Here is a 15677-nt window from a genome sequence, read left to right on the forward strand (position 1 = left end):
ATTAACAAATACTTTTATACATCTGTCACCAAACATGAAATGGATGCACTGTATTTAAAGTAAAGATTTACAAAAAAAATAAAACAAAAACAAAAAACAAAAACAAAAAACAAAAACAAAAAATCAACACCACACTAGTCAGCACTTGACTTTTAAGGCAAGGGAAGCCATTGCCTAGGGGCAGCACACGTTCAGTGACAGCTAATGCCAAAATTCTGCTGCAGGAATAATCAGCAAAGTGAAATATTGTTTTGTACAGAAGACAGGTCCTAATAGAAGCGAGGTTTACATAATAAGGGGGGTGTGCCTACAAGAATTGATGTATAATTCTGATCCTGACAGAATGCTGAACTCCAGCAATTGCTTCAGCTTAAAAAAAAAAAAAGGAATAATTGCAGAATACACGCTTAAACAGCTTATTCTGCAGAGTTCTTATAAAAAAGACAGCTGGTCATATCATCTAAATCAATTTACAATATATAAATTAATGTATGAACCTACAAAAACAGCAAGGTACTTCATAAAAAAAAGCTGCACTCTCCATGAAAACTCTCAGTTCTTATATTGTAAGTGTTCCCTGGACAGGTAGGATAGACTTTGGGGAGCTGCCACTGTTGCAAATACAGTGCCTTGCAAAAGTATTCATACCCCTTGAAATGTTCCACATTTTGTCATGTTGCCACCAAAAACATCAATGTATTCTATTGGGATTTTATGTGATAAACCAACACAAAGTGGCACATAATTGTGAAGTGGAAGGAACTGTCTTCTGTAGTCACCTAGTTAGTAGCGTCCACCTGTGTGTAATTTAATCTCACTATAAATATACCTATTCTGTGAAGCCCTCAGAAGTTTTTAGAGAACCTAAGTGAACAAACCGCATCATGATGGTCAAAGAACATACCAGACAGGTCAGGGATAAAGTTGTGGAGAAGTTTAAAGTAGGGTTAGGTTATAAGACAAAAAAAATCCCAAGCCTTGAACATGTCACGGAGCACACCGTCATCTGAAAATGGAAAGAGTATGGCACAACTGCAAACCAAGATATGGCCATACACCTAAACTGACAGGCCGAGCAAGGAGAGTATTAATCAGAGAAGCAGCCAAGAGGCCCATGTGTCAGGGCTGGGCTCAGCCCTTCCTTCTCAGAGCTCTGTGTTCAGCTGTCGGTTAATTGCCAAACACTCTTCATTCCACAGTGACTCACCTGGACTTCGTTTCCTGCTGTCAACTAGAGCTGCTGGTTATATAACCCCCCCCTGGATCAGATCATCTGTGCCTTTGCCTTGGTCAACATATACGGACTCACTCTGTTGTGTTTTCCTGAGATAGACTTTTGCTTGACTGACTTTTCTTCTGGTTCCTAATCATGTTTGCTTCACCTGACTACGCTGATCTCTGGACCCCTGTTTCTCTGGCTCGTTTTGACTATGTTTGCTCTGTTTATACCATTTTATTAATTAGTGTGATTCTTACTGCACTTCTGTCTTAGTCTGATTCCTGGTTCCTAACACCATGGTAACTCTGGAGGAGCTGCAGAGATCCACAGCTCAGGTGGGAGAATCTGTCCACAGGACAACTATTAGCTGTGCACTCCACAAATCTGACCATTATGGAAGAGTGGCAAGAAGAAAGCCATTAGAAGTCCCGTTTTCAGTTTGCAAGAAGCCATGAGGGGACACAACAAACATGTGGAATAAGGTGCTCTGGTCAGAGGAGACCAAAATTGAACTTTTTGGCCTTCTAAGGAAAACGCTATGTGTGGCGGAAAACTAACACTGCACATCACCTTGAACACACCATCCCTAACATGAAACATGGCGGTGGCAGCATCATGTGGTGAGGATGTTTTTCTTCAGCAGGGACAGGGATGCTGGTCAGGGTTGATGGGAAGATGGATGGTGCTAAATACAGGGCAATCTTAGAAGAAAACCTGTGACAGAGCTAAAATGGGGGTTATTTACGAGTACTACTACAAGTGCAAAGTGCATTTGAAATTGCACTGAAAGTGCACTTGGAAGTGCAGTCGCTGTAAATCTGAGGGGTAGATCTGAAATGAGGGGAAGCTCTGCTGTTCTTATCATCCAATCACGTGCAAGCTAAAATGTTTTTTTTTTTTTTTTTTTTTTTTCCTTGCAAGTCCCCCTCGGATCTACAGTGACTGCACTTTGCACTTGTAGTGCAAAGTGGATTTGCCTTTTGTAAATAACACCCAATGGAATGGTTTAGATCAAAGTAAATTCATGTATTAGAATGGCCCAGTCAAATTCCAGACCAAAATTTAACTGAGAATCTGTGGCAAGACTTGAAAATTGCTGATTGCAGACACTCTCCTTTCAGTTTGACAGAGCTTGAGCTATTTTTCAAAGAAGAATGGGCAAAAATTTCACTCTAGAGCTGGTAGAGACATACTCAAAAACAAAAAACAAAAAAACTTGCAGCTGTAATCGCAATGAAAGGTGGTTCTACAAAGTATTGACTCAGAGGAGGTGTATACAAATGCACGCCACACTTTGCAGCTATTTTTTTTTTTTTTAAATTGTATTTTGAATCAGTTTCATTCAAGGTCATAATGATGCAGCTGGTTATAAAAAAACAAAAAACAAAACATTCTTGCAAAGCATGATATTATGAAGAGGAAGGGGAGAGATATTCGATATCACAATGGGAGGAAGGCAACAAAGCTGCTAGGCCACTTTTCTGGCATTAATCTCTCTTGGTAGTCTATAGTGCCAAATTCACAAAGCACATGCAACTCTTTTCATTCTGACGGCAACTCGTGAACCAAATGCAGGTTGTTTTAAAATGCACCACTTTTACATTGTGGTGCAATGAATGTGGGAAATGCAAAATAAAAAAATACTATAATATATATTATAATAATTTTCTTGTGCAATTTGCCTTTAGATTTACCAAAACCATATATGAAGTCAAACCTAAACACTTTCAAATCGTATACACTCAAGCAGGCCCTTGCACTACATATTTAGGCAAGTCTGGAGGGAGGAAGTTAAACAAAAAAAGTTGTATAATGTGCAGCCAGCTTTACAAAAGTGGAGCCAACACCAACTCTTTTGGCATACAGAGAAAAATGGTCTATGGCAGATTTTGCGAAGGTGTCTGTGCATGCTAAAAAGTGTTACAGCATGCACCAAATTCAAGTACAAGTTCTGGACAGGTATATGAATTTGGCTAAATAGTTGATAATTACAGTGCTAGTAAGTGCTGCCTATGGCTAAGCGCTGATGTTGGTGTGAAACGCGTTAGAGGGCTATGTTCCATTGAATGTAGCGTGGAGAGTCTTTCTTGAATGTGTGTAAATAAAGGTGATTTTATTGGATGTGCGGTTGACCAGATTCTTTTCTACTACATGAATTTGGCACATTCTGTATTCGTTTTTGAAAACATGAGACACAAAATCTCTGCCCCGGTCTTTATAAAATTCCAGGAAATTAATTCTGAGTTGTGGCGATTCTCAGCAAGTGACCTTGTCCACATCTGCAGTTTGACCTCTTTCCCTGCAGTCACAATAATTTGGGGTATAATTTTCTTAAATATTTCATAAAGATGCTTCAGCAGTTGCAGCTTGCAGGGGTAGAAGTAGGCTCCAGAATACACAATTTGCATTTACCAAAATAGCTTCTAATGCAAAGACCTTTAAAGTGGTTGTAAACCCTTACAAACCACTTTGACCTACAGGTAAGCCTAGATTAAGGCTTACCTGTAGGTCCAAGAAATATCTCCTAAACCTATACGGTTTAGGAGATATTTACCTGAAGACAGCCACCGCTGTCTACGGCGTACCCAGCAACAAATGGTAAAAAGGTAATGTCGATTAAAAGGAACTTCTAGCGCTAAAATGACCATTGCGAGGGCATGATAGTCACCAGCTGTCAATGTCACCACAATTAAAAATAAACTATGCTACATGAAAAGCTTGTTAGCCTTCTTAAAAGGGATGCAACTTTTTTTTGTTTTCCCCCCAGTCATATTCACCTAGGTGGATGCAGCATTGTTTTGATGCAGCATCTGCCCCCCGATTCCTCTACACTGAGAATCGAGCAATCGAACACTGCCGATCACGTTTTTCAGAGCTCCGTGAGCAGACAGCTATGGTCGGTCCGTCACAGCTCTCTGCTCTTCGCCCTTCCCGCTCTCTGGAGTGCTGAGCTGTGGATGGGGGCGGGGAGCAATTGTCTCAGGCTCTCAGCGGCTCACCGAGATGGGTGTCAGTCCACCTGGTGGATCCAGACTCCCATAGTCGTGATGACCTGGTGCCTGGACCAATTTCTGTGAGGTCAGCAGAGAGCCGACTTCAACCCGTTCTCTGCTGAAAATGGGTCACAGGAGTTCAAAACAAATTTCATTCCTGTGATCTATAGGAGAAGTGCAGCCAAACGAGCCCAGGCTGGACTTCTTTAACCACTTCAGCCCTGGAAGAATTTACCCCCTTCCTGACCAGAGCACTTTTTGCAATTCGGCACTGCGTCACTTTGACAACTGCGCAGTCGTGCGACATGGCTTCCAAACAAAATTGACGTCCTTTTTTCCCCACAAATAGATGGCGGTATTTTATCACCCCTGCGGTTTTTATTTTTTGCGCTATAAACAAAAAAAAAAGCGACAATTAAAAAAAAAAAAATGCATTATTTTTTACATTTTGCTATAATATCCCCCAAAAATATATAAAAAACATTTTTTTCCTCAGTTTATGCCGATACGTATTCTTCTACATATTTTTGGTAAAAAAAACAAAATAAAATCGCAATAAGCGTTTGATTGGTTTGCGAAAAAGTTATAGAATTTACAAAATAGGGGATAGTTTTATGGCATTTTTATTAATTTTATTAATTTTTTTTTTTTTACTAGTGATGGCGATCAGCGATTTTTATCGTGACTGCGACATTATGGCGGACACATCAGACATTTTTGGGACCATTGTCATTTATATAGCAATCGATGCTATACAAATGCATGGATTCCTGTGTAAATGACACTGGCATTGAAAGGGTTAACCACTAAGGGGCAGTGTAGGGATTAAGTGTGTACTGGGGCGTGTTTATAATTGTGGGGGGGCGTTGCTACATGCGACACGTCACTGATCTCTGCTCCCAATTACAGGGAGCAGAGATCAGTGACAATGTCACTAGGCAGATGCTTGTTTACAATAGCATCTCCCCGGGAGGATGGGAGGGATGGAGTCTTCAGTCTTGTGTCCGGGATTTCCAGAAGTTCTGCAGGGTGTGTGTGTGTGTGTGTGTGTGTGTGTCCACGTGTGTGTGTGTGTGTGTCCACGTGTGTGTGTCCACGTGTGTGTGTGTGTGTGTCCACGTGTGTGTGTGTGTGTGTGTCCGTGTGTGTGTGTCCGTGTGTGTCCGTGTGTGTGTGTCCGTGTGTGTGTGTGTGTCCGTGTGTGTGTGTGTGTCCGTGTGTGTCCGTGTGTCCGTGTGTGTCCGTGTGTGTGTGTGTGTCCGTGTGTGTGTGTGTCCGTGTGTGTGTGTGTCCGTGTGTGTGTGTGTGTGTGTCCACGTGTGTGTGTCCACGTGTGTGTGTGTGTGTGTCCACGTGTGTGTCCGTGTGTGTGTGTGTGTCCGTGTGTGTGTGTGTCCGTGTGTGTGTGTGTCCGTGTGTGTGTGTGTGTCCACGTGTGTGTGTGTGTGTGTGTCCACGTGTGTGTGTGTGTGTGTGTGTCCACGTGTGTGTGTCCACGTGTGTGTGTGTGTGTGTGTGTGTGTCCACGTGTGTGTGTGTGTGTGTGTGTGTGTGTGTGTCCGTGTGTGTGTGTGTGTGTGTCCGTGTGTGTGTGTGTGTGTGTCCGTGTGTGTGTGTGTGTGTGTCCGTGTGTGTGTGTGTGTCCGTGTGTCCGTGTGTGTGTGTGTGTCCGTGTGTGTGTGTGTGTCCGTGTGTGTGTGTGTGTCCGTGTGTGTGTGTGTGTCCGTGTGTGTGTGTGTGTCCGTGTGTGTGTGTGTGTCCGTGTGTGTGTGTGTGTGTGTGTCCGTGTGTGTGTGTGTGTGTGTCCGTGTGTGTGTGTGTGTGTGTCCGTGTGTGTGTGTGTGTGTGTCCGTGTGTGTGTGTGTGTGTGTCCGTGTGTGTGTGTGTGTGTGTGTGTGTGTCCGTGTGTCCGTGTGTGTGTGTGTGTGTCCGTGTGTGTCCGTGTGTGTGTGTCCGTGTGTGTGTGTGTCTCCGTGTGTGTGTGTGTCCGTGTGTGTGTGTGTCCGTGTGTGTGTGTGTCCGTGTGTGTGTGTGTCCGTGTGTGTGTGTGTCCACAGGTGCACACACTCATAAAGGCAGAGGTTCCAGGTCAGTGGACAGAGAGTCGGGGAGACCATAGCTGAGACAACTGGAAGAGAGAGTCCTGGGGACCGCAAGTCTTGGAGGAGTGTGAACTCCTGGAGTGTCAGGAGAGCCCCTTCCTAGAGGCCAGGAGTGGGCCTGCACAGCTTTGTACTGCGACCAAGGCTGAGTGATACTTGAGAGCCAGGTGGCTTGGCATTTTTGTTATTTTTGGGAGATGAACCCCTGTGTGGGCAACCCGTGCATCAATTTTACAGCATTGCACGACTGTGCAATTGTCAGATAAAGTATTGTAGTGCCGTATCTCATTGCAACAAAATGGTTGGGGGGGGGGGGGGATACTTCCAGAGGTTAAGTGGATAAGCTTTGACAATAAGCCCTCGTTCCCATTGGAGCTACTTGTTATGAGATTTAACAGGTCAAATTGCATGACAAGTCGCACCCTGTCGACAATGGAACTGTTAAAAATCAGTGGGACGCCGACTTTGCTGTGCCACATCGATTCTAAAAAGTCGTTCCTGCACTACTTTTGACGATTTTGGGTGCAACGTGCATGAAGCCGCACAGATATCTTCCAAGTCGCACTGACATGCGGCTTTGAAATCGTGCGATTTCTGATGAAGTCACACAATTTCAAAGCCGCAGTCAACGCGAACGAGGGCTTAAACCTAGAAGCCGTTACTATGCACAGCAGAACCAGAATCTGTGTGCACCTGCTTTGGTAAATCTCCCCCATATAGTAGCGTAGGTAAGCGGCAAATATAATCTTACAGCCCAGGTACATACTACAAGGTTCAAGATAGTGAAGTGAGACCGAAGTATGGATAAACACTGAATTAGACAAATTTTTCCATTGTAAATAAAAATAAAACATGCAAATTCCTACATGTTGTAGGGTTGTGCATTTTACCAATAATGTTGACCTTTTATTAACCAAAGTGGTTTCTAATCAAGAATATCTAGGTTTAGAATGATTATAAGAAAACACCCATATGATGAACTAAAATGTCCATGAAGCAAACATGTGGTTTTAATTGTATATGTATGCATTTCAAAGAAAGATGCCTTACCTGTAGAGCTATCTGATCGAAAAAAGTAGATAATAAGTAGGTCAAAAAAAAAAAAAAAAAAAAAATCAATCATGTCTATGACAGCAATAGCAGAAACCACACATAGCTAAGCTGTGAACCAGCCACAGCAAAGAATGGCAGATGCAATTTTCACTGTGGCTGAAGGATTGGACTAGATACATCAGCAGTGACAGGTAAAATGTATAAGCTAAGGCTATACCAACCTTACAGGGTAAGTCAAATACACAGTTTAAATTCATCTGCCAAAAATGAATTTTTATTTTTTATTTTTATTCTGATGTGGTAAATTTGTAATTCCCACATTTGCCACACTATCCCAGCCAGGATGTCACATTTAGTGCCACAGCTGCCTGTGTACCTGAGGATTCACTGGACAATGAATCAGCAAATGTGCTTTATTGTCCAACAAACACACACAGATGCAAAGCTGATCCAGATAAAAGGCTTTCATATGCTTGACTGGGAAATGTACTGAAACTGTATGAATCACAAAACTTGCTGAACAGGAACATAAAATTTGTTGTAAGGAAAAATCTCACAAAGATGCACTTCAGCAATGTATTTATCTGCCTGAAGATCTACTTTGAGCTTATGCATCAACAGCTGTCACTACTATATAGTCGGGGGGGGTGTTAAAATCAGTCTTGCATTTGCAGTCTTAAGGCCCATACACACGATCAGAAAATTGTACGAAAAATACTGCTTTTGAATCGATCGTACGTTAAACAGATCGTTCGTACAGGGCTTTCGAGCGCCGATCACTACAGTTCATCCTATATTATCCGATTGGAGAAGCACAAAAATTATTCTCGTACGATACTAGATCGTACGATTTAAGTTTAATCAATAGAGTTGTTGTCCGAAATACACTATAAATAGAAATACACAACACTTCAGAACCTTTAATCTGTCGTCTCAGAAGTTTTGCAACTTTAGTAAACTCTTCACCTTCGATATGCAACTAGCATGCAAAAAAATAAATAAAAAAAATAAAATAAAGACGGATTTTCGGATCGTGTGTACTTAACTGCTTTCTCACGTTGAAAAACAAAATTTAAAAAGAAGTAAACTTATTCACTTAACACTCAAGTGGCCGCAACTTTTGGCCAGTGGAGAGCTACATAACTCAGGGTGTTCAGTTTGTTACTACTACAGGTTAAGAATTAAATAGCGCTGCTGGGTCTAAGGATGAACATTAAAGAGTACTTGGGTGGATGGCAGTCTGACAGATAACTGGCAGGTGGAGGTAAAGAACGGGGGGCTCAACTATAAGAATATAAAATATATTCTGATTTAAGTGGAAGGTAGAATATTAACTGGACAATCATTGGTTTACAGTCTAGTCGGACACCATTGAGTGTATTGGAAACATTGTCCTATAGATTGCTAGGTATCCATAGGCTTGCAGTCCTACTTTGAAGATCTGGGCACTGAGCAGGTGCTATGTTGATTTTCCACTCATGATGCTTTAGCTGCTATACGCAACTTAAAGTAGAACTGAAGGCAAAAAACATTTTATTTCCCCATTTTGGCAGAGAAAGTCAGAAGAGCAGTACATACAGCGAGGGGCCAGAGAAAAAGTGACTGAACTGATGAAACAAACTGAAGGCATGTGTGAAAGGTGCCCAAGATGTCAAATTTATGATTAGCACAATTCTTCACATTGTAGTCGTACATGTAACAAATGGTAAATTATATTGGATTGCATCAAGTCATCTTTAGCTCACAAATTACTGTGCCACAAAGAAAAATTGATTTGGTCTGTTTTGCTGGAAAAAAAAATGTTTATTGACTGAACTGTCCATTTACTGCAACTGATTTCTAAAAGATGCTTGCGTTGTTGATTAGCTGGTTCATCTTAACGTCACCCAAAATGATATTGGCAGAGGTCTGCCTTATAAAAGATCCGACGATCTTCAAATCAATGGGATTAAGGCCGCGTACACACGGGCGGACTGTTCGCCCAACTTTGTCCGCTGAACAGTGTTTGGGCGGACAGTCCGCTTGTGTGTGGGCTTTCAGCGGACAGTTTCAGCGGACAGTTGGACGGACAAGGTTTTTCGGAAATTCCGAAAAACTGTCCGCTGAAACCTTGTTTGAGCGAACAGTCCGCCCGTGTGTAGGCTTGTTCGTCAAACAAAGTTGCGCGCATGCTCAGAAAGGATTTTCACGCCGAAAGCTATAATGCAGTGTATAGGACGTCGTATTTTTCGTCCCGTCGTACGTGCCGTTCACGTCATCGCGCACGGTTTCAGCAAACTGTTCGTTCGTCGTGTGTGGGCATGTCCGTCCATGCTAAGTTTGAGCGGACTGTTTGCCGAAACTGTTGGACGGACAAAGTTGGGCGAACAGTCCGCGCGTGTGTACGCGGCCTTAGACATCTTTCAGAGATAAAATATAACATGACTATCTCCTGAACACTTCATTGGAGGGGCAGTTTATCTACCACAAGCCAGGCAACAAAATGTAGTGAAGATGCCATGTACTCTCTGCAGGGCATGGCAAACTCCATGGAGGTGAACACAGAGAAGCAAGGCTATATGTGACTGACAGAGCACCAAGTCTTGCAAAACACAAAGCCTATGGGGACTTGTGGACTTTGTAGGCACTAATACAACGCAAATATCTTATATTAAAATGGTTTATTATCAAAAAGCCAATACAGCAACAAACATGATTAAAAGAGTAGTGTGTTCATTCAAATGGGACCTTAATCAGCACAAATAGTATAATACTGTGACTCATACACTGTTTGATATAATGAATTAATCAACACAGAACTATTCAGGGTTAAAGTGTAGATATACATTCACATTGACAGTTAACACCCTATTACATGCTACAAGTGCACACCCAGATCCTTTATTACGGCCGACCCACACGACGCCATCACAGATGGTTCACCCATTGGACGAAGGGGTGTGGGGCATACACATTTATGGAGACGCCGTACAAGTGTCTCCTTTGAGGCGTACTCCAATCATACCTTCCCCCTGGACGGTGTCTACACATGTGCTGTGGCTGCAATATAGGTAATCCTCTGATCCAGACTAACTTCTTTGATCTATATTGTGCTTGTTAACTCTCAGTCCTGTTCCCTGGTGCTCCATTGGTAATTCTCTATTTATATGTTTATATCTTTTAGATATTTAGCCCTATCTGGCTTCTCCTTTTTATTGGATGCACTTATGGACATATCTTCTGTATCCCCCTCCTGGATTGAGATGTGACAGGCATACACACTATATATATATATATATATATATATATATATATATATATATATATATATATATATATATATATATATATATATATATATATATCTTTTGAATTGTGCAAATTACGCAAATTCAAGTGCGAGTCAGAGGCTACATCACCTGCAGCTTAGCACCACGTCTAAAGGGGTAACGCTTTTGTAGGTTATTGTAATTGAAGATCACTTCCATTTTTTACCGTAACTATCCATCTAGTCACTATATTGTGTATGCCCCCACAGTGCCCATATAGGATTATCTATGTTGCCGCACGCCCCCACCGCCCCTTTGACACACATTTTATTTGTATGTTTAATGATTACCTGTTTATTGTACATGAGCATTTTTTTGATTTTAAATAATTGATGTACTGTATATGACTATATTAGAACTTGTCTGTTTCTCTTTTTAAGAATTCTATTGTGCCCCCAGAAGAAGCGTTCGTATGGGACCCGAAACATGTCGGGCATGAACTCGGGACCCTATATCAGCATACTGTCAATGTGAATGTATATCTACACTTTAACCCTGAATAGTTCTGTGTTGATTAATTCATTATATCAAACAGTGTATGAGTCACAGTATTATACTATTTGTGCTGATTAAGGTCCCGTTTGAATGAACACACTACTCTTTTTTGGTCTTTTAATCATGTTTGTTGCTGTATTGGCTTTTTGATAATAAACCATTTTAATATAAGATATTTGCGTTGTATTAGTGCCTACAAAGTCCACAAGTCCCCATAGTCTTTGTGTTTTGCATATGTTCATTACGGACGATTGCACTCCTAGATCTAGTATAATGATGTTTGGGATAGCCACTTGTACTACTAAAGTGATTAAGATATCCCTTTTATAATTTGTTTGTCAGATCACCAAGTCTGACATATTAGTCTGATATGCCTAACCCCTTCCTGTCTGCAATCTGTAGAGTAATATTTCCATGTGTGATACCCTTACACAGACGCAATGTTAATCTTAGTTTCCCCTTTGATAGTAAGGCCCCTTTCACACAGGCTTTCCGATGAGGCCCGCCTGTCAGTTTTTCAGGTGGACCTGACTGGACACTCCATTCACCTCTATGGAGCGGTGGATATCAGCGGTGACATGTCCGCCAATATCCGATCCTGTCCATTAAATCGAGATGGAGAGAGAGCCTATTTTCCATCCGTTTGGAGCATCGGATGAAAAACAAACAGGCGGTCTGTTTTAATCCGATCTTGCCATAGAGGAGAGTGGGACTGACAGGTCAGTCACTGCGCAGTGAGCTGAGATGGACCTGACATCCACCTACTCATCTGGGAATTCTCAGATCGATCCCCCGCTAAGCAAAGTGGAGTCCATAGGGTGGACCACCCGTGTGAAAGAGTCCTTACAAGCTGACACTATTCACTGCCTCCAGCTGTCAGGCCCGGCTGCCATTGATATCTATAATCCCCACCAATGATCGATCTGAAACCACATCACAGTGTGAAGCCGCTTTTATTACTTCCTGTTGTGGCATTCCTAGGCCTGCAAAATTCTTCAGGCAGCTGCTGGGAAGATTACAGGTGCCCTAGAAGAGTTTCTATTGATAGACCTGCTACCTCAGAACTACACTTCTCAATAGCCCTTATCCTACAGGTCAAGGCAGCTACACAGTTTTTCTGGGAAAGAAATATATGTATGTGGAGAGGGACAGGCATAAGTTCTGAGGAGTTCTGAAGTCCCACAGATAACTTCAGTTAGGACTAAAAACATTCTTTGACTTTCAATGCAGCAAAGGCAGTGTTGACCAGCAGGAAGTTAGGAGCTCACAAGATTTCTGGCAGAATCATTAGGTCATTGTCTTTACTTACCTAATGTACTGCTTAGCTAAGGCCTCAAAGCACACAGGATGTGTTTTTTAACCCTCCTTGAAGCCAGCAGATATTTTGAAGAAAAAACAAAAATGCCCGACACTTGTAAAAGTGTCTAACTTTTAGGATCTTTTACAGGTGTCAAGCTCTTGAGTGTTAATTCAATTAGCCAGAATAAATAATTCATTCTGAATTAATGCTCAAGCATGTGGGCACGTTTAGCAGCTTTTAGTAGCATCAAGCGTTTTTTCTGCCCAAATGCTGCTGCTCCTTTACACACTGACAGTGTTTTTTTTTTTCCCTGCCTGTAAAAGCTACTGCCACTAAGCTCTGCTAAAAGCCTATGTGTGCATGGACACATAGACTAACATGGATGGGGCTAATAAAGAAGAAAGAGGGGGGCAGGGACTTTATATGAGGCATTGAACATGGAGGGGTGTTTTGGAAGCAGGACGCCCCTAGAAGCGTCTGTAAAAATGTACAGTGTGCACGAGGCCCAATTCTCAGGCCGAGGGTAATGTTAATTTACACAGAGGATCGCTGCAACATGAACCTTTTAGCTGGACAGAGCTGAAAAGTGTCAGATCATCTTTCATTTTTCAATCAATATTCTTAGTAAATTGTTAACTTTCACATTCAGGCTGAGAACTTATTTGATGGCAGCAATGAGACATTATCTCATAATTAAAACATTCAGCAGTACATATACACGACTCTTGGACTTTACACCAAACAAACTGGGAGTGCTCTAGTATTCAACAAGTGAAGACAAACATATACCAAGTATCATGCAGCGAGGTACAGAAACTTACCCAGAGACCAGTAATCAAGTCCTGGGTGGGGTGTGTATACAGAAAAGAATATGAGCAGAACAAAAAGTGAGGACAATGTTAATTCTCTAGGTACACAAAACAGCAGATGAACCAGACCCTACATTTAAAATGAAAACTGATGTATGTACAAAAGAAAAAATAACCGTCTAAAATTGAAAAATCAGTTATGGACAAGCACTCAAGGTTCATATGTACCTGGGGATTTAAATGAAACACCGCTTTCATTCAATTCGGAGAACAAATCTTGGTTTGAAACCAACTGGATTTATGTAAATGAAAGTGGTGTGGGTGGAAGGAAATTTGGGACACAGAACCCATGTTTAAACACTGCAGGTACATATGTAGCCAGTGTATACATGTTACAGATGTCTATACTGTGTTTTTGTTTTTTGGAATTTTATTTCATTTTAGCCTTGCCAGAGCTTGCCTACAGTACTGGGCAAGATATGTAGTCTCAAATGGAAATATATTTCAGCAGTTTAGGTACACAATCATCCTAAATTAAAGGATACCTATGATGAAAGATATGCAGGTCGTCATTGCTATACTTTGGCTATAGAGATAAGGAAATGGAACACTGACTTAGCTGCAAGAATTACAGGTCTGTCACCCAAAAAGGTACTGTAGTTAAGAGAAGAACAAAGAACCAGCATTTTAAAATTATGGAAGCCCTATATTTCTCTCATGATTAGTTTACTTTAAAAAGTCTACTCTATATGTGCACATTATGTTACATTTTAAATTTACTATTTTATTTCTAAACGGGTATCTTTTTAATTTTGGATGGAGTAGGAAATAGTTAAAATCTGTGTTCAATTAAAAGTTCCCTTTACTTCCCAGAAACAGGACGTGAAATGAAATCTCTTCAAAGTGAGGGGAAATTCTTTAGGTGGCCTCAATGAACAGGTCCTCCCCTGCCTACTTTTCCTGATGCAAACCATAAAATTTGGGATTTCTGTTCACTTTTTTGCTGGCAAAAACAGCAAGGTAAATAAAAATAACTATAAAAACTGCGCTAAAACATCAAATAAATACAGAAAGGAGTAATTAATATGTGCAACACAGCACAAACAATGTAAATGAGTAAAAAAAAAAAAATGTGTGATTTTTTTACTCAAAAACAGCAATGTGTTGGTCTTCTCACTGCCTGGCAACCTAGATGATTCTACAACTTTCCAGACTGCAAGGGAGTGACAATGGAGGAGCAGGTGAGTGGACTTTACCTAACTCATTGGACAATTGTCACCAGTGACAGATTCATACATGATTTGTGTGTGTGGTAGAGATGGCAGAGGCAGAATCTGTGGCATGCTGGCTCATAGTCTAAAGCATCTCAAGCCCAAGTGTAAAGTTGGCGTATAGGGAGATGGAAACTATGAGCAAGGCAAAGGGTGTGAAGAATAGAGCTCAGGTATGTGCAAATCAGATCGTCCGACCCCGGGGACATGTGTTTTTTTTCTTACATTTAGCCTTGATGCGGGCAAGCAGCAGGGTTTACTTTATGCGGTGCAATTTTTATGTCCAGTAGTCAGTGCGATTCTGATACAATTCAGGGATGCGATTGTGAATACCTTTTTGGTTAATGTAAATTTAGTACAGCTGCCATCTTCAATCTTCCTTCATATGCTAAAAATGCCATATCCAGCCTCCTCTATGCAAATCTGCCTAACAGCCACTTCTGTGAAAAATCTGTCTATGTGTCACATGAACGGATATCTGAGAATGCTAATAACGCATCAGATCAAAATCGCACTGCATAGATCGGAACTAATCTTCATTGAAAACAATGCATTTTCAGATGTAATGCAAATCTATTCCTTTTGGACCGCATTTGAATTGCATCAGTGTATACCAGAAGTAGAGCAGACACCAGAGCTTGATGATATGGCTGCTCAGCATGCGCTTGTACTGAGCACCCAAGTGCTTGTGTGTGTGAGGGTAACCTGAAGGAATAAAGGTTTTTTTTTTTTTTTTTCCTCATTGGGGCTGTCACACTTACTCTGTCAGCTGATGAGTTTCTGATGAGCATTAAGAGAGCTCGACACTTTCCTTTCCTGATGAGCACCAAACTGGCGCTCATCATTCTCTGCATGGTCTCTCCCCTTCCTGCTAGTCCCTGGGTGTGGTGCTGGAGACAGGGAGGGAGCCAAGTAGGAGATAAATAGCGCAATGTTAAAACCCAATTTTAAAAATGGTTTTGGTTATTTTATTAGGACAAGTAGATTGGGACCCCAATATAGTCCCTTGGACAAATAGTTGTCCAGGCCAGCTGGTTCTAGTTCTGCTTTTGCAGGATGGTTTGCATCAGGAGCAGGGATGCTGCCTGCAAAAGGTATACCCTTATTTTTCCCATGAGATTGCAAAT

The 15677-nt window shown here is 41.5% G+C and overlaps 1 protein-coding gene across 4 annotated transcripts in view; it reads right to left on the reverse strand.

Annotated features, from left to right (window-relative positions):
• The window catches only part of TOLLIP (toll interacting protein), a 108403-nt gene that overhangs the window by 8564 nt on the left and 84162 nt on the right, over window positions 1-15677 (reverse strand). For 3 of the 4 annotated variants that reach the window (XM_077460453.1, XM_077460472.1, XM_077460480.1), the window contains exon 6: window positions 13292-13312. The exons of the other annotated variant lie outside the window; for it this stretch is intronic. In XM_077460453.1, the coding sequence (XP_077316579.1) occupies window positions 13292-13312 (21 nt within the window). The remainder of the gene's footprint in view (window positions 1-13291; window positions 13313-15677) is intronic. 4 annotated transcript variants of the gene reach the window in all.

The sequence above is a fragment of the Lithobates pipiens genome, unplaced genomic scaffold (assembly GCF_037356315.1).
Source record: "Lithobates pipiens isolate NorthernLeopardFrog02 unplaced genomic scaffold, aLitPip1_a1.2 Scaffold_10, whole genome shotgun sequence".
NCBI classification, from domain to species: Eukaryota; Metazoa; Chordata; class Amphibia; order Anura; family Ranidae; genus Lithobates; species Lithobates pipiens.